This window comes from Periplaneta americana, chromosome 16, assembly GCF_040183065.1.
Source record: "Periplaneta americana isolate PAMFEO1 chromosome 16, P.americana_PAMFEO1_priV1, whole genome shotgun sequence".
Lineage (NCBI taxonomy): Eukaryota > Metazoa > Arthropoda > Insecta > Blattodea > Blattidae > Periplaneta > Periplaneta americana.
In genome coordinates, this window is record NC_091132.1 from 61,020,128 (window position 1) to 61,039,478 (window position 19,351).

Sequence of the window (19,351 nt, forward strand, 5' to 3'; positions counted from 1 at the left end):
ATAGATAGATAGATAGATAGATAGATAGATAGATAGATAGATAGATAGATAGATAGATAGATAGATAGGTAGGTAGGTAGGTAGGTAGGTAGGTAGGTAGGTAGGTAGGTAGGTAGGTAGGTAGGTAGGTAGGTAGGTTGGGTGGGTGGGTGGGTGGGTGGGTGGACGGACGGACGGACGGACTACTACTTCTTGTTCGCTTGAAATTTTATGCCACGGAAAATTTTGAAATACGTTTAATGTTCTTAAAATATAGCCATAACCGTAGTCTATAAATATATGAGGTATTTGTCGGCTTGGGTAGCGTAGTTGGAATAGCGCTGGCCTTGTGTGCTCGAGGTTGCGGGTTCGATCCCGGCCTAGGTCGATGGCATTTAAGTATGTTTAAATGCGACAGGCTCATGTCAGTAGATTTACTGGCATGTAAAAGAACTCCTGAGGGACAAAATTCCGGCACACGGCGACGCTGCAGTTGCGAGCGTCGTTAAATAAACCATAATTTAATTTATATGAGGTTAGGTTTCTTTAATGTACATTAAATTTCAGTATTAGTAAGATTAAACACCCTTATCCAGTCAATTTAAATTAAATTATTACGTGTTAATAAAATGCATTTAAAACAAAGCCTTCTTGCTGTCATACTTACTTACAATTGGCTTTAAGAGAACGCGGAAGTTCATTGCCGCCCTCACATTAGCCCGACATCGGTCCCTATTCTGAGCAAGATTAATTCAGTCCCTAGCATCATATCCCAACTCCCTCAAATCCATTTTAATATTATCCTCCCAACTAGGTCTTTTTCCCCCAGGTCTCCCAACTAACATTCTATACGCATTTCTGGATTCCATACGTGTTATATGCTCTGCCCGGGCGACTCTGATATAACCTCTGCAGTTGCAAGCGTCGTTAGCTAAACCATAATTTTAAAATTTTAAATTTTTCTCTTTTTATGAATAAAGAATCCTGTTCCAAATTGGTGTTAGGCTAGTCTCATCTAACCTAACACCCTGTACTCCCACAAAGTCTATTCTGTATCTAGCTAGTTCTTTTGCTACTAATGTCCTGTTCTGTAAAGACTGGTGCCATTCCAAGTACCAAATCTCATAATCTTATTCCATTGCCAAAGAATCAGTCCCATTTCGAGGCTTATGTCGGGGTTTCATAACAAGCTCTTTTTTACTGTGATGGGTTGTTAGTCCTTCGCCCAACCCTCAAGCTGGAGGCCCACTCCTTACCGCCTGTCCACGACTGCTTATTCAATATATTCGCAGCTATTCTTCCCGGTGGTTCATTGCTTCAAACGAGCGTAGAGCTCACCGAACATGCAACCACAGTAACCAACTATGTTTTCCTACTGTCATAATGAAAGCAAATAAATTGTCAAATGTAAGCAGTTGTGGAAATATCGGCTTGATACTTTAAAATTTATAGGCACAATAGAGCCGACAAAAGGACGAGAATTAATGTAGTGAAGAAAATGTTTGAGGTATGGAAGGTAAGATTTCCTTATCTGTCGGTTGTTAAAAAAAAAAAAACAAACTCGACAATGTCCCAAATATAATTTATTGTTGCCTGTGCAGTGCTTCACAATTCGAGTTCGGAGAAAATGACAACTTACCAGAAGATGATCCAAACGTAATGACTCTTCCATATGAATCTGTGCCTGTTGCATCATCTGCACAGCAATCTTCGATTTGGCTTTCAGGGAGAACTGATTAACATAGTGTTTAGGAGACATGATTAGTTTTAATGTATTTCACTGAAGTAAAATATTTATTATTTTATGTGATTTACCAAAACATTTAAAATTTAGACGATTTGTAATATAAACAATGAATACTATGGAGTTTTATACAATAACCCATTGAAGTAATTTATCTGGATTTCATTATGGACAAGCGGTATTCGTTTGTGAGCAGTTGCATTATTGACCTGTAAAAATAATAATAAATTCCCTCTGTTCCTTCAAAACTACATTCCTGCGCTTTCTTTTGTGATCCGTTTATGATTTAACAAAGTCATACTTATTGAACAAATAAGTCACCGACTATGAATACCGGCCTTGGACTCCTATTATGTACCGGTAACCTTTTAGTATCATATTATCGACATTGGCAGTTAATTCAAGGCTGACTTGCCTCCTATCGCCCTATTCATTATATTCATAGACTGGCAGACTGAATAGAAAAGAAGGCTTTATGACCTTAACTCTGGCAGTAAAAGTAAATACATGAAATAAGTAAATAAACTAACTAAAATAAAAGTAAAAATAAATTAAATTTTAATTGGAAATTGAAATTCAAATTGACATTGAAAATAAAATAAAATGAAATTAATATCACGTAAAATGAACGAATTAAATTAAATTAAATTAAAAAAATAAAACTAAATTACATAAGGGTGAGAAAGTCCACGGCACACACAAAATGGCATATACCTTCATAACTTTATTTATTACCAAAACAAAGATAACATTTTCTAAAAGAGATTTATTCTATTATTACAATAAAAACGTTCGCAAAATATCCAAGGATGCGGGTTCCGGAATAAGGGCACATAGACAGGCATTAATTGACCGCTCGAGTTCGTAGGAATATACCTACCACTTTTCGTTTCTTGACGCGAAATGGCTAGAATTTGTCCTCGAATCTCATAACGTATAGAAAAACAAAGTAGCATTATGTATATGTATCTAGACATAAATTTTGTAAAATAAGTTGGTTAATGAATTATTGTTATTATTATTATTATTATTATTATTATTATTATTATTATTATTATTATTATTATTATTATTATTGCTATATTGAAATACAATGAGGTTGCGAGTATTATTATGTTAATATTTTTCTTCCTATTTGAAATTACTTTGTTAACAGTTTTACCTTTGTTTATTATTTCGTTTTCATCACTCCTTAAGTTTGTTTAAAGCAAATAAAAGTATCTTTGGAAAAAGGGCGCATAGGTCGTACCTACTGTACGTAATCTTGTGACAAAATATCGGTAGGTTTACAAATGTAATATATACATATTAGCATATTAACAAACGATGAATTTATAAAGTATAAGGAACTAAATCAAAATTGTGTATGAAATGCATACTGGCAACACATCTTTGCAGGTCATTATCTCAAAATACACTTTATGGGTATTTGCCCTTCTTCCGGAACCGGCCTCAATTTATGGTAGGTTAAGTAAGTCGTGGATTGATTTTTTAACATTAATAGTAACGGCATTCTGTTTCTATGACGGCATGTGATCTAATACAGTAGAATAGATCATGAAGTATGCTATAAAATAACTTCATTACATGGTATTCAGAAAAGTTCTATATTTCATACGCAAAACTCAGAAAATTAATCTTCTTATTTTAGTAGTAAATATTAATATATATTCTAATATATGATGTTTTTAGATGTACTGTATTCTAAATACGATTTTCTTTTTATTGAAATACTTGCTCTAAATAATAGTACATTATGCAACGAGCCTATAATGATGGTAATTAAGATGTGAATATGGATATTTATGATACGAGCGCAAGCGAGTTTCATAATTTTCATACGAGCTTCTTAATTACCATTATAGGCGAGTTTCATACGACTTTTTATGCTCGACCATATTTTTAACTTGATATTATTAATTTTTTAGCAATGTCCCGTATGTTGTGAGATGTGCGTAGACGCGAAAGTATTGATTTTTTCCGAGGAACAGATTTCCACATTGACCTTGCTAGGCCATAAGAACCTACAGAGATAACATTGAAATTAAATTAGACATTGAAAAATGAGATGACAAATTGAATTTATTTGAATATTATTTACAATTAACGCTAATTATTATAGTAACAGAACATAACCTTCTGCGACAGTATTGGATTTCCAGCCTCCGTGACTTTTCGCTAATTCTCTTTCGATTGCATATCCGAGAATAATCGATACTTGCGGTTTTATAACGGTAGAAAGCTGGCCTGTCATTGGCTGAACAGTTGTAACCTGAGTCGTCATTGGCTGAAAGACCTGACCTTTAATGAGTAGGTGTACTTTAATGACATGCATTAAAGGTCTGCTACCAGGTGTATAATTACTACATTTCGGCATGGTCGAGCATAAAATTAATTATTAAACTAGAAGATATATTTATGAGCTAAATATTGAAGTGATTCTGTGATAGGAACATCTTTTAACCTGTAGATCAAGTAGGCCCAACCATATCAATACTTACCTTATTAATATACATTCATAATTATTAATGACATCATGGAAGCCAACTAAATACCTTTTAATTTTCGGTCAGAAGCCATTTCTTCTTCCGTTTAGAAGAATTCTATTGAAAATCTGTCAAATTTTGTGAATAGACAGCAATAAATCTTGCCTGAAACAAAGTATATTTCATAGAAGTAGTGCATGAAAGGAAGTCTGTCCAGTTCACATAATTAGGGGTTTCATTTTTTACCACTCAGACGTGATTTGGAAATTATCGTTATGTATTTTCCCAAAGAAATGTAAAATACTGTGTGATTCCCTCGCTTGAGGCCGAAATTTTTTTGCCTATAAAGCTGCCATTTACCTAAGTTTGTTTTGAAAGTTTGTATGCACATGCCTTCAGCAATGTAAAACAGGATCCGCTCATATCCGATGCTGAAAATGGCCTCTTTGCCGAAGTAGAATCGAGATTATCATATGGCATATGCTTCCGAGGGTCAAGTCAGAAGATAAGTGATGTTTTGATTTGCTCAGAAGTATGTTGTGAGATGCATAGCAGGTGTTGATAATCATACATCATGTAGAGAATATTTTAATTATTTTATTTTAACAGTTTATGCTTTATATATTTTTAAGCTTATGGAATTAATACATTTTAATAAGAACCATTTTTTTATCGAAATAGTGATTTTCATTATTACAACACTCGTTTTAAGAATAATTTTAATATTCCAGAACATCGATTGACAAGTTTCAACAAAACGTATATAGTTCTTGGCTTAAAAATATATAATGGTTTGCTTGATGAAATTAAAAATATGAATGATTTAACCCGTTCTAACCCAAATTAAATTTACAAGCAATCCATGTTGAAACAAATAGCTGTATTAGGACCAATTCAGTGACCAAGTTGTGGGAGTGGCAACATTTGAAACAAAACTATATTGATGAAAATGTATTGAAATAGAAGTTATCCAGCAAAATTTACCTTCATATGTAACACACAAGTATATAAATGCTATAAAGTTAATTATTGCCATATGGTATCTATAGGTAAGAAAGGGTTAAGGTGTTTTAAAGACACATCAAAAGAATTTTAACAAACCTCTGTCCCTACAATTTGTATGAAATACGGGTAGGTTTACATAGGTGCTAATTTATTGTAATTTCATCTATTTTAATTATTATTTTTAGTAGATTATTTTACGACGCTTTATCAACTTTTTGGTTATTTAGCGTCTGAATGAGATGAAGGTGATAATTCCGGTGAAATAAGTTCGGGGTCCAGCACCGAAAGTTACCCAGCATTTGCTCATATTGGGTTGAGGAAAAACCCGGAAAAAACCTCAACCAGGTAACTTGCCCCGACCGGAAATCGAACCCGGGCCACCTGGTTTCGTGGCCAGACGTGCTGACCGTTACTCCACAGGTGTGGAGTTTTATGTTTTAATTATTGTTTTTTCTTTCTTTCTTTGACAAGTCCTATGGTTTTTAACTCTCTTATGGACAAATAAATAAATAAATAGTAAGCGATTACGGAGCGCGGGGCATTGAGGGTATAAAACATTACTACCCAGCCAGCGAACTTCCGACTTGACCTTGTAGATCCGAGCCCCTACCACGCCGTAGCGGAGAACTGAGAAATATGTTCCCAAATTGAAGCAGCAGAAAGCCGCCATTTGTTAGGTAGAAAACGCGCGGGATTTCGAAACCGCTATTTGAATACGTGTTGTATTGAGTATCCGAAAGCTAAATGTTTTTGTTTAAAGGAACAATACTTCCTTCGCGATACCTTTAATACCGTGTTTCTACTGTCAGCAGAGTTGCTAGGTTTTCTGCGAGGGAAGTTGGGATATCAGAAGCTAACCTAAGACATTAGACTTGTCAACAATTTAGCCTATCATAAGATTTATAGCAGTTTTCTGCATAGTGTTCACGTACTTTTTAATATAATAGGCCTATTCACCTCCGTGAGAAACACTAAAATACGAAGGACACACAGTACAGTGAACACTACAATATTTTTTTTCTTTTACTGACCGCGAATAGCCTATGTTTTAACAATTTGCTAATAAATTAATTTTGGAACCGCTACTGCAACAGTTTCACTATCTGACGATGAATCCATGTTTAAACATAGTTCACTAAACTACAAAATGCAGCAATTGTACGTATCTGTTATTAGTGTAAAGTACGATATCAAAACGCTATCTTTCTTGCCAGTCAATGCACTTGAAATACACAATGTTTACTAATTGCGAGAACAGTGACTAGGGACCGGAACGGAATAATCAACAATGCGATAGAACTAGAAGAAGTATTATTTTGCGAGTTTAGTTGCCTTACGGCAATCAGCTGGGCTACCTCATAGACTTCCTAAATATCCGCGGATTATATCTATGTTTACAATGATACCATTTGAGTCAATATATAAATAAAATATCGGATAATGGGAAATACAGACTAATTTGCTTAAAATAATATGTTCAAGGCTAATATCTGTAAAATCGGGATTTTTGTCAATCCCTACTCCCTTTAATCGGGACTCGACCAGGAAATTGGAAGAATCTCGCCTAAATTGGGATACCCGACAAGCCTGGCTGTCAGACATAGGTACTGTGTTCAGACTTGCATCATTTTCATAGGAACTCTGAATGTGAACATTCATAACCACGGTTAATAAAAGAATTAATGTGTCAAATTTTTAATTAAATCTGTAGGTTAAACTGCTGCATGAAGTCAAAAAAGTAGTAGCAGCAGTAGCAGGAATAGTAGTAGTAATAATAGCAGTAGGAGCAGCAATAGCATAAGAAAATGTTTCATTAATCCGTAACTAAGACAAGAATTACTTTCAATCAGTTATATTAAAAAAATATATTTTTATAATTTATGCAGTTTCTGTATGTTTAAGTTCGGTGAATAATTTTATTAATCATGTATGCACTCAAACAACGGCTGTTTGAAGAAAACGAATGATATAGAGTGAGTGAAGGACAATAACAATGTATAATAACGTAGTTTGAAAGGCAATTACTATCTTCGAAATGAGTTGAACACACTGAATGATTCAATGTAGGGTAGAAATTCTCTCTTCGGATTGCACCTATACACTTTCGGTTAAGGGAATTTTTACTCAGAGGAAACTTCAAGCATAAAGAGTCACATGGCAAGTACAATAGTTTGTCTTCTGTAACATAATATGGAGAAAAAAATCGTCGTAGAAATTAAGGATTATCTAACGAGTGAAATATAACATTCCTTCCTTCTTTACCGTTACATCCATGTGCATTATTGCAATAAAAAGCAGCACACGAAAGAACCATACTTATTCAGCTCTACCAAACAAATGGCCGCTCGTCGACTGTTCAATTTGGGAACATAACACTAGCGCCAGTGAGCGGTCTAGCGGTTATTTAGTAAGTCTATGTGTAGATCAGTGTGCTTCCGTCAACCAGGTGTCCGTTTATGTTTCCATACAATGACGTCACAGCAATGTTGCACACATTTTCCGCGTCGGAAGTTCGCTTTGCCGAGTACTACAGAGTGTTTAAAAAATACGGGGCATAATTTCAGGTATGTATTTCCCACATGTAGACAATCAAAATAGTTCATTACAACATGTGTCCGGAAATGCTTTATTTCCGAGTTATGGCCTTCACAACATTGAAATTCACCGGAACGTTTTTCTTTCCGCAGGTCGTTGTCATTACAGAAGATGTTCAAAATGTCCACCTCCTGCTTGAATACAGACCTCACTTCGATGTCTCATTGACCTGCGAACACGATCCCAAACTCCAGGAGTATTGCGTATGCCCTCAGAACATGCCACAATTCGATTCCGAAGGGATTCCAAATCAGGCACCGGAGACGAATAAACCAATGATTTTAAATGGCCCCACAAGTAGAAATCGAGAGGGTTCAGATCAGGTGAGCGTGGAGGCCAAGCAATTGGGCCACCTCTACCTATCCATCGATCAGGAAACCTTCGATCCAAGTACCGGCGATCCGTACGACTGAAGTGTGCAGGAGCGCAATCATGCAAGAAGTGAATGTGTTGACGATTGATCAGTGGAATGTCTTCTAAAACATGAGGTATGGTTCCAGTGAATTTCAATGTTGTGAAGGCCATAACTCGGAAATAAAGCATTTCCGGACACATGTTGTAATGAACTATTTTGATTGTTTACATGTGGGAAATACATACCTGAAATTATGCCCCGTATTTTTGAAACACTCTGTATAAGGTTTGTGTTGTTGTCGTCGGGATGGTTGTAAAAGTTTTAGTTTTTCCGCACTTTGAATGTTTATATTCTAAAGATTTACAGTTTTCATGCTGGAAGTATGAAATGCTCTACTTTATCTGAATTCACATATTAACAAAACTATATATCAGATTTTTTCTGACTCTCACAGTTACTAAAAATCATACAAATATGTGCGACTGAAATAGATTTTTTAATTTTAAGAAATGCCAAGAAATATATTTTTACTTGATAAGTAGGCCTACCCTCCGTACGATTCTGATTTTTCTCTTGTCATTAGAAGGACGGATGAAGAATGATTTATCCATTTGTAGTTTATAAATGAAATGGGCGGTTTTTCTGCAAATCAAATAAAGTGATTAACACATATCGTTACCACCTGCAATTAGGAAGTCTGACAACCCTACTAGAGCGACTAAGTGGCGGAATGCTGCTATTCAAGCCTTGTTAGTGTATTTCATAGGTGAAATTAGTTGACGTACGACATATTTTGTTGCCAAGTGACTCACGCCAAAGGAAATCCCAATTACTTGAGCTTAGTTTCTTCATCACACATTTTAATTACGTTACAATTTTCTCACCCCTCTATAAATAGTTTTCCCGTGTTTCCGTACTTTGGGCGTTTTAAGAGCACTCTTAAAGTTTGCTATATGTACATCCACACTCATAGCAACTGCACAATCCTCTTTGATGTTGGAATAGTACAGGGACATCATTTTATTTTTACTAACATTTTTAATAGTAACCTGTCTATACCTGTAGAGAACCGGAAACACTGCTTGCTCCCCCCTCCAAGACTGGAGTTCGATGATACTGGCGTAAAACACAAATCACTCTACTAGGTATAGGATGGAAGAAAAGTAGTTCATCCATTTACGTAAACTAGGAAATATCGCGATTTTGAGTTTGATAATTTTCATTAGGTTTTTCTTTAATCAAAGTACAGTACTGTATTAAGAATAAGTGTTTTTACTCACGAAGTGAGTTATTCATGCGAACGTATTCATTATGCAGTGTATACTGTCTACAGCACATTAGCGTACAATATAGAGAATGAAGTTAAATTGAAAAATAATCATAATATGAATATTTAAACACAATTTTGAAAATAGTGGCCGTTAATTTCGATATAGGCTTCAGTTCTTTTGTGTATATTATCGCACTATAGACTACTGCATCTAATTCCAATTGCCAGTTTCGGTCTTCGTACTAGTAACTCATGTTGAAATAATTCTGTACCTACTCTACGTACTGTGAATTCAATCTTCACTTCTGCCCGACCCGAAAATATAAAATTACTCAGACATGCTATCTACTGTCCGTCCAAGTGGTTATGCCGCAGGATTGTAGAAAGGGACAGTTAATTACTTAACGAGGCCCTTCTATTTAAGTTAAATTAAACAGCTGTATAATATTACGTAAACTTCCAATTCCTAAGAGAAATTAATGTTTTCAGAAAAGAGCTAAGACAGCCCAGCTTTTACAGAGGGGCGAGCAGAAGCAGGTGGGGGAAATCGGGATTCGACGTAGGCAAACGGACAGTACCTGTGCGAAAATATGATTCAATATTGAAAACTCTTTCGTCACTGGAAAACGCGAACATATTTCTGGAACGTACTATACTCAGTAACTCAGTACTGCTTACTATCTGCGGTCTTGGTTCTGTGTGGAGTTGGAACTTCCTTAGTAGAAGGGGTGGGAGTGAAGTACATTCAAAAACTCAGGTACAATAAAAATTGAAGTAAAAATAAAACGATGTCCCTGTAGTATAACAATATGTTGTATTTACAGCTCCACTCAATGTAATTTCTGCACCTCCGATCTTGGCTACAGAAAATTCCTTTCCTCAACCCACCAAAGAAAGTATTTTTGAGCAATGACTTTGTCGTAAGCTATATACAGTAAATTGGAACAATAGTGAATTAACTTGAACACCCAAAAGCAAGAAACTTGCAACAGTGTATTGTTTTTCTTGCCCCGTACATACCGCCTGTAACAGCTTTCGTCTTTATGGGACGCACCAAAACGTAGCAATGATTTCTCGTGGCGTTAATACATTCACACTTCGTAATAATAATAATAATAATAATAATAATAATAATAATAATAATAATAATAATAATAATAATAATAATAATAATAATAACAATAATAATAATAATAATGATAATAATATTAATAATAATAATATTATTATTATTATTATTATTATTATTATTATTATTATTATTATTATTATTATTATTATTATTGTAAATACGATGTATACACAGTTTCCTTCGTACTCATGTAAATAATGTAGACCCCACGATTCCTCCGTGATGAAACTGATTTCATTTGCTGAAGAATGTGAAGTATAGATAAGAAATTATAAATGAACGTTTAATATCTATGTAAGAAAATAAAGTATTGAAAAATAACTCACTTGCTCAATTCCTGTGTGGTTGTATTGTCTTCAATTTTTTGCGACAGTAGTAGAAGAACATTTAATATCCCTTTGTCTCTATGGTCGTGACTTTAACAAGAAATAAGTTTCAGGTTCAAGGAAAATAAGTACGTATATCTATCGTTGATAATAACTGACCACATGCTGGAAAATAGTTGTGCGGCTCTAAGATATTCGTAACGCTCATTTACATAGTTAACATTAGAACACGTCATAGAATTAATTTTATAAAATCCTTGAAGAGTAGTTGTGACTGCAATTTGAAGAATTTGTATAAGAAATTGTTTTTTTTTAAGCTAAAGTGCAAATTATTCTTCTGTTCGAGAATGTTATCAATTTACCTCCATAGCGTATATTTTAAAATACATTGTACAGGGTGTCTGATATAAGCCGTTCTTTTTTGTTTTTATGCAGCCCAAATATCAGTCCAGACGTGTGGAAGGTATTTAATGGTTTCGCAGGCGGAATCAGGGGTGTGTATTAGCGTCCGTGTGAATATCTTCGTATTATAATGTTATGTTAAACATATGCAGTCAATCTGTCAATTATATTTATTTTCTTTCGGGTTTCCAACGTTTCTTATAGTCGCGTTTAAGGGTATATGTACGTGAACGACCAAAAATATTATCAGAAATTGCAGGCTCTAAATTTCTAAAATTTTATAAGGAAATGAACTCACAATTGAACAAAAATTACAAGGTACCACAACAAGACGACTTACAACTTAAATATCTGATAAAAGTATAAAAAAGGTTACTAATAATATTTTTAATAATTCTATTTTTACTTTAAATTCAATTTTCCAAAATTCGAAAATGTTCACACATATTATTTCGTAACTTCACAACCATTAGAGATAGAATTCTGAAATTTTGTACACTGATTTAACATGAATTTATGCAAAACGTTGACTACAATAATGCCTATTTCTTTGAAAATAGAATAATTAGTTCACAAAACATTATGTAAATTTTAATATATTTTATATAGGACAAGTAAAAAATGAATTGTATTAAAATAAACAACTCTACATGTCTGAGAGTAGTCTACTTTACAGAAATAAGTGTTTAATATTTTCCTTTTATGTAATAAGGATGTCGGAGAGACCGTAACAATGTTATGATTACCGTAGAAGAGGGTGAAGTCGATCAACATTTTGCAATTTTTTATGATATTGACGTTATGCAATGGAGCGAAGTTCCTCAGAAAATAGCATTTTGTCGTCATATCCTTCACTTATCAAGGCACGTTACAAGAAGTGAATTACAATCTATCAAAGACTGATTTTTTTTATTTGACTTGTGATCGAAGTTACCTGCTTAAATAGGATAAAGTCGATCACCATTTAATTTTTATTTTAAGATCGATTTTAAAATATTGTGGAGTAAAGTCGATCACTGTTTGTTTTTAAAAAACAAATTTAGTGTACTACATATATTTTATTTGTTATAAGGGATGTAGAAAACAATATTAATGTACAATATATGCCTATAGGATTATTATAGCGTATCTTTTGTTACTGTGATCATACAATTGGATACAATTAGGTCTATAGGTCTCCACTGTACAAACGTGACTATGATTGTCAACTTATAAAATATAAAAACACATTTTAATACTTCACATACCAACAAACAAAAATTTAAGAATTCAAAATTTACATTGAAATACCACGCTTCAATTATAATCTAAAATGCTATTCAACATTGCTTAAGTTTATGTCAGATATTATTTGAAATCTTCCCTTCCTCATGTCACTTTAGAAACTACGTTGTTCCCATTGTCAGGTACAGAGGGGTATACAAAATAAGTTCCTTTGACAGTGCTCCTCTTACGCAAGAAATTCACCATCATTTCGTCTTCCTCTTTCCCCACTATCCCATCAATATAAGCTATACTATGACACTTTTCTGTTTATAAGTGTTACTTGGAGGTATTTTGGTGAACAATTTATTCTTCCTGCTGGTCCTATCTGCTTCGAGTAGGTCGATGGCATGATCGACTTAACCCCACAAAGGTACAAGTTTTCTTAAAATAATAATTTTCAATACTAACATTTACGAACTGCAAAACTATTATTTCAGGATACAATCTCAACGTACACTTCCTGTCTCCTTTCACTGCTGACAATAATTTAGAGTTTGTAAGACTTTGTTTTCGTTTAAGAGAAAAAGTTGAGAATAACAATTTTCTCTTCAACGGTAATTACACTGTGTTCCCATTGTAGGCATTCGCAGGCTTTTTATTGTCCCTCTCGCTTACATTTGCAATGTCAGGCAATGAAGTCAGCATAACAAAATTTTAACAAGTAACTGAGAGAATATATAATTTTCAGTAAAAATCCCAAATGATCGATTATAGACCCACTGATTGTCTTTACCCACTTCTACGGTACCAAATGATGTAACTGCAGATTTTTTTTTCATACTCTGATAAAACTGGCTTGGAAAATATTATTAGTAATCTTTTTATATTTTTATCAGATATTTAAGTTGTAATAAGTCTTGTTATGGTACCTTGTAATTTTTTCCAATTGTGAGTTCATTTTTTTATTTTTACAAAATCTTAGAAATTTAGTGCCTGCATTTTCTGATAATATTTGTGGTCCTTCACGTACATATACCCTTATCATTTGATAGTGTTTTATTGAGTCATTTGCTTTTCTTATACTCCCGATATTATTTCTTAATGCGTAAGTTATATCCGATCTCCCAGATTAATTTGGTTTGTTTCATTCGGAATAACTAATAGACATAGCAGAAAAGTACCTTTAAAGAACAGACAGCATAGAGTTTTAACACAATTTCTTAATTCATTTAAAGATATATCACTCCTATCGACACTACCATGAGAATGTCACAACCTGTGTAAACCAAGGAAAACGTTGAATTTAGAAACTTTTTTGAGGTCTCCTCATTTTCAGTGTCTTGAAATACTTTGACTGAGCTCAGAGAGTGACATAAGATCAAATTATAACTTCTACATTTGATTAAGGAAATATATATATATATATATATATATATATATATATATATATTAAACATTGATTTGAAAGTACATAATGGCTCCTGTTATTCTTACGGTGGTGATTTTCAGTGGTTTAACTTGGGAGGACACTTATAAACATGCCAATGTAGGTATAAATTTGATCAAAACCTGGCTTGATGCAAATTTCCTATCTCTAAAAATAACTAAAACTACTTTGGTGCCATTTTCTTTAACAGTCTCTGGATTGAACAAATTGAAATCACTTTCTCATTTAAAATTAATAATCCACAACTCATTTTGTAAACTCTCTACAATCTGTAAATGTCCTTGTCTGAAAGAATCTGTAGATGTGAAATACCTGGGAATTTTTGTTGATCAGCTCTTGAAATGGGATAGACAAATCACCTTTTTATGTAACAGGATACGTAAAACAATTTACAAATTTGTAAACCTTCGCCATTACTTGCCTACTCATGTATTACGTTTGGTTTATTTGGCTACAGTTGAATCTGTTATCCAATATGGTATAACTGGATGGGGAGGCATTACAAAAACTGCTCTTTTTCCTCTAAATATGTTGCAAAAACGTATAATCAAAATTTGTTTGAAAAGGCGACTGGATTATCCAACAAATTTGATCCATTCCGAATTGAATGTTTTTTACAATTGACCAAATTTATAAATACTCTTTAATGAAATTCTATCATAAAAATAGAATGAAATTTGTAGCTCAGCCACATGCTCATAATACAAGACGAAATGAAATTCTTAATTTAGTTGAACCTAAATATTTCACATCTGTTGCTTTACTACACAGTACAAATTATGGTCCACGTCTATATAATTCGATAATAAAATCTCGTCCAGAATTGACTACTTTAAGCAATGAAATTTTCAGATCCAAAATTAAAAAATTTATATGACAGACTTCCCTGTATATATATTATGTACCATGTATTGTAAAACAAGTTTATTTCTGTCCTAATTGTGTATTTTTCTATCTTATCTTGGTTACTATATCAACATGACCTGCACTAATTATACTACTAATAATAATTTAATATTAATCCATCAATCTAAACATCGTCTCTTTTTTCACTCAGTTATTACTAGTATTATTATTTAATAATTTTATTATAATCTTTATGTGAGCTTTTTTCTTAAGTATTTTGTCTACAAAGAATGTGTAGCCTATCTATGTAACGGAACTGTCCCCGAACACGAGCTTTGCTCTTTCGGGGTATTTTAATGTAACGTTTTTATGTATATGTTATTATTAAATAAAATCTAATCTAATCTAAAATCTAATCTAAATATATATATATATATATATATATATTCACGCCTGTCACGTGGAGTGTCTGGTGAGCTAGTAGGGGAAAAGTGGAAGGGGTCGTGGGCAGAGCTTCTATGTTCGCTATATTGCGATTTGCCCTGTATTACTACACAATAAATTTATTGTATATAAAAACATTACCCCTATAAAAAATCTTACTGCTAACAGTGCTAAACACTATTAAAACAAACCTTAAGCTAAGTAATTGTCTATTTTCTGTTCACAGATCTTCATTTTATATATTTCTATTTTTATATTATCATTATATTTTCAGTGTGAAGAAACTAAGAAAATAGCATACTGCAGTAGTAAAGACAAAATATGAGCAAATATTATATTTCATAAATTATATGTAGAGTCTCTGAAAATGTGCACAACACTTACAAAACTAGAAAGCAGGGCTTAAATTATTTTTGATAACATGTAATTTAATTATCATCAGAATTCTCTGTGAAACACACCACATAAGCCTTTACACTAAAAAATGTGGGGAAAATCCTATCCACTACAACGAATGTCCAGCAAGGGATTTACTGTACTTGCATAAGTTTTAATAGTTGGTTTGCATTGTTTCCTACAATTTTTCCGAAACCATTATCGCCAACCTCTACTTTGAAGGGAGAAATTGAGTCAGGGTCTGGTAGAGTTCCTGGATAGCTCAAGTTGGTAGAGCCTTAGTGTGTTTAGCCAAAGATCCCGGGTTCGATACCTGACCTCGGAATAATTTTTTCCTTGAAATTATTCAAATCAGCTTCACAGGAAGCCAGACCTGAAAACTAGATTTGCATAATACATGTCACTGTTCGTTAGCAGAAAGCCACAATTCAAGTCACAAAGAGATTGTGTGCACTCAATGTTAGTTTCTTGAGGTCTGTGGATATAAAAGGGAGAAATTGAGTCGGGTCTGGTAGAGTTCTTGGATAGCTCAGTTGGTAGAGCCTTGATGAGTTTAGCCAACGATCCTGGGTTCGATATCCGACCCCGGAACAATTTTTCCCTTGAAATTATTCAATCTTTGACTTGTAAATTATTACTTTCTGAGAATTTATTTCACAACTCTGACCAGTCACCCCTGGATTTAAGAATTCACTGACAGCTTGGAAAAGAATATTAAATTTGTTTCATTTTCTACCATGTCCATATGATTAGATAGTTTTAGTTAACATTTTTCATACAAACAATAAACTTTCCGGAATATGTATGATAAGAACTTTCTTGTGCTAAAAGTTGTGTAATCAAGATGTATAATAAACTTCCCTATAATTGTTTTGTCTTTTTTCATTAGAGACATGCTTTAAGATTTCGTACGTGTCAGATGGCAACCACCCAGAGGCATGTGTACCTAACGCTAAATTTAATGAATTAAGTTCATCCCACAGTTTATGGGCAAAAGGGTAGTTACATCCTTCAAGTTGTTTATTAACTTACTAATTTGCTGTGACACTTCACTAACAAATTTACATTGAATCTCTAACGGCATAGAACTAATTGCATCTTTCAAAATATCTACAGTAAAGAAGGATCTACTATTTAACATATTTTTCTGAAGTGATAGGAAGAATTCTTTCAAAGCCAAGAAGTATTTGTCTAAATATAATACGCTTTGAAACCATGAATTTCAGCTTGTTATAACTGGGCTAAAGAAAAGAGAACAGGAGCTAGGTCTGGCCACTTTTCCCGAAGATAATTTAAATACGTACTTTTCATTTTTCTAGAGTGAAAAAAATGCAAGAAGCTTGGACACAAAGGTATTCTATTCAGAAATATCTTTCAAAATGACATCTCTTATCAAATATACTTTGTGAGCAAAACATTGAAAATGTTACAAATGATCTTCAATAATTGTTTTTGAGGCCTGAAAACATGTTGTCATCTATGGAGCTGAATCTGAAAGCAAACCCAGGACGTTATCGAACTAAATGTAGTACCTGTGTTACAGCAGTGCCAGTATTTCAAGTTAAAATTTCACAGCAAAGTGTATTGTAATATAGGCTTAAACATTTCATTAAGAACAGTACCTGTGTTACAACAGTACCAGTATTTCAAGTTAACTCTTGATGTCCCAATGTCACCTACAGGTGACGCTCCCTAACAAGCTGTCCAAAATTACCAATAAATATATTTAAACATAAATCGCCGTCGACAATGCCTTATTAGACATCTGGTAACTGAATTTCAACCATTTTTGGCGACTAGCTTGTAAATCTGCAGCAGTAGAGAAGAAAACATCAGCGTGGATGCAGAAGAATCTCAACTTTGTGCGCACTTCACATAATGGCTTGTGAAAATAGTACTAAGAGTTAAGTAGTTTTATTTTTGTTTCCATATATACATTACTAAACTATTGATATTTTATTTGCAATTTTCAAAAACAAGTAAAAAAGATGCATATAGTGTATATAGGGACTACAAAGTGACATGTTACCTCCAGGTGACATTGGTCAGATACATTAAACGTCCGATCTCATTATATTAGTATAGTTATGTTACTTATTTTTCTTCTATAGTCTGACTGTGTATGAAATACTGGAGATGATGGACGAAGATACAGTTGGAGCTTCGTCTGTTATTGATATTGCCATATTTCCACCGGCTGATGGACCAGTTATCGATGAGGAAAGTGGTGACGAAACAACCATTGACATCAACCATCTTCCAGGAAGAATACTCAGACCTACATTTGAAGTCAACGTTACTTCTGCCAATTACGTACTAATAGATAATGATGAAGGAAGTAACCCGAGACTATCAACAATTGACGAGATAACAATGTCCAATTCTTATATTGGGGAAATAAACACTAAAGTTTCAACAGACAAAAACAAACTACCGAAATCAGATATGAATATACATGGAAGAAATAATTATGGCCTACGAAAGAACACAGTGTTATTCTAACATTTCTCGCGATGAAAGACAATCCATTTCTAGTATTAGACTTGAGCAGAGAAAAAAAAAATCTACTTCTAATATTTCTTTTCGTAATAAAGAGTGGTCTGACAAAGAAGAAATCTTTACTCGTAAATCTGGAAGAGGCGACGTAGATGAAACATTTATAGATTATAATGAATCAAAACTTACTCCTGTCTAATATTTCGAGCTTCTGTTCAGTGAAGAAATACTCGCTGTCATGTGTAAAATGTCAAAATTGTATGCCCTTCACAGGAATCATTCTATTGAATTGGCAAACATGATATAAAAAGTTTACATTGCCATTCTCTTACTGACGGGCTACATGTGTCCCCAAAGCATAACAATGTTTCGCGAAACAAAATCAGATGTACACAATCAACTTGTATCCAATACCATGAGGAGAAGTAGGTTTACAGAAATCCATAAGTATTTACATCTTTCGGACAATTTCAATCTTCCTCCTAATGATGAATTTGGTAAAGTCCGAAGACACTTCGAGATTCTAAGTGGCAATTTTGGCCAACAGTTTGAAAAGATATGGTGGAGTCACAAATCTATTCATGAAACAATGGTTCCCTATTATGGGAGACATAGTGACAATCTGCATATTCATGCGTTTTGGATATAAATTATGGTCAGCAGCTACACATCTTGGCTACCTCGCTAAGCACATGAAAAAGCGTAATCGTGGTACAATATATTTCGCTGTGACATAGGATGATGCTGTTGTTCGATGGCATGATAATAATATTGTCACTCTTGCTTCAAACTGACACAATGTAACTCCAATTTTGAAAGCAGATCGAGTTAATGTTATTGCAGGGAAACGAAGCAAAATTCAAGTGGATTGCCCTTCGGTTATTGAATGTTACATCAAATACAAGGAAGGAGTAGATAGATTTGACGAAAATGTTCATTCTTTGAAACTGAGCTTTCATGGAACGAAATGGTGGTACCCAATTTTGCATTTGATCTCGATGCAACCTGTCATAATGCGTGGTTAGTATCAAGAAGAGATGCAATACAAAAAGATTTGACATATTATGAATTCCGGCGAAATATCGTGCAAGTATGTTGTGGTCTTTATGGGAAAGCTCCATACAGACATCCAGCCAGCGATTCAGTCCAGTCCAGTAGTATTATTACATATATGCTATCTTAAATATTCTCCACTGAATAAAATATGATATTGCAGTCATTA

At 33.7% G+C, this 19,351-nt stretch overlaps 1 protein-coding gene across 1 annotated transcript in view; it reads right to left on the minus strand.

Annotated features, from left to right (window-relative positions):
• The window catches only part of LOC138716362 (sialin-like), a 38,727-nt gene extending 27,748 nt beyond the window's left edge, over nucleotides 1–10,979 (minus strand). The window contains exons 1-3 of the mRNA XM_069849373.1: nucleotides 10,893–10,979; nucleotides 4,279–4,374; nucleotides 1,619–1,711 (exon numbers count right to left, since the gene is read on the minus strand). Of these exons, the coding sequence (XP_069705474.1) occupies nucleotides 1,619–1,711; nucleotides 4,279–4,303 (118 nt within the window). The 5' untranslated portion in view covers nucleotides 4,304–4,374; nucleotides 10,893–10,979. The remainder of the gene's footprint in view (nucleotides 1–1,618; nucleotides 1,712–4,278; nucleotides 4,375–10,892) is intronic.
• Nucleotides 10,980–19,351: the final 8,372 nt, after the last annotated feature.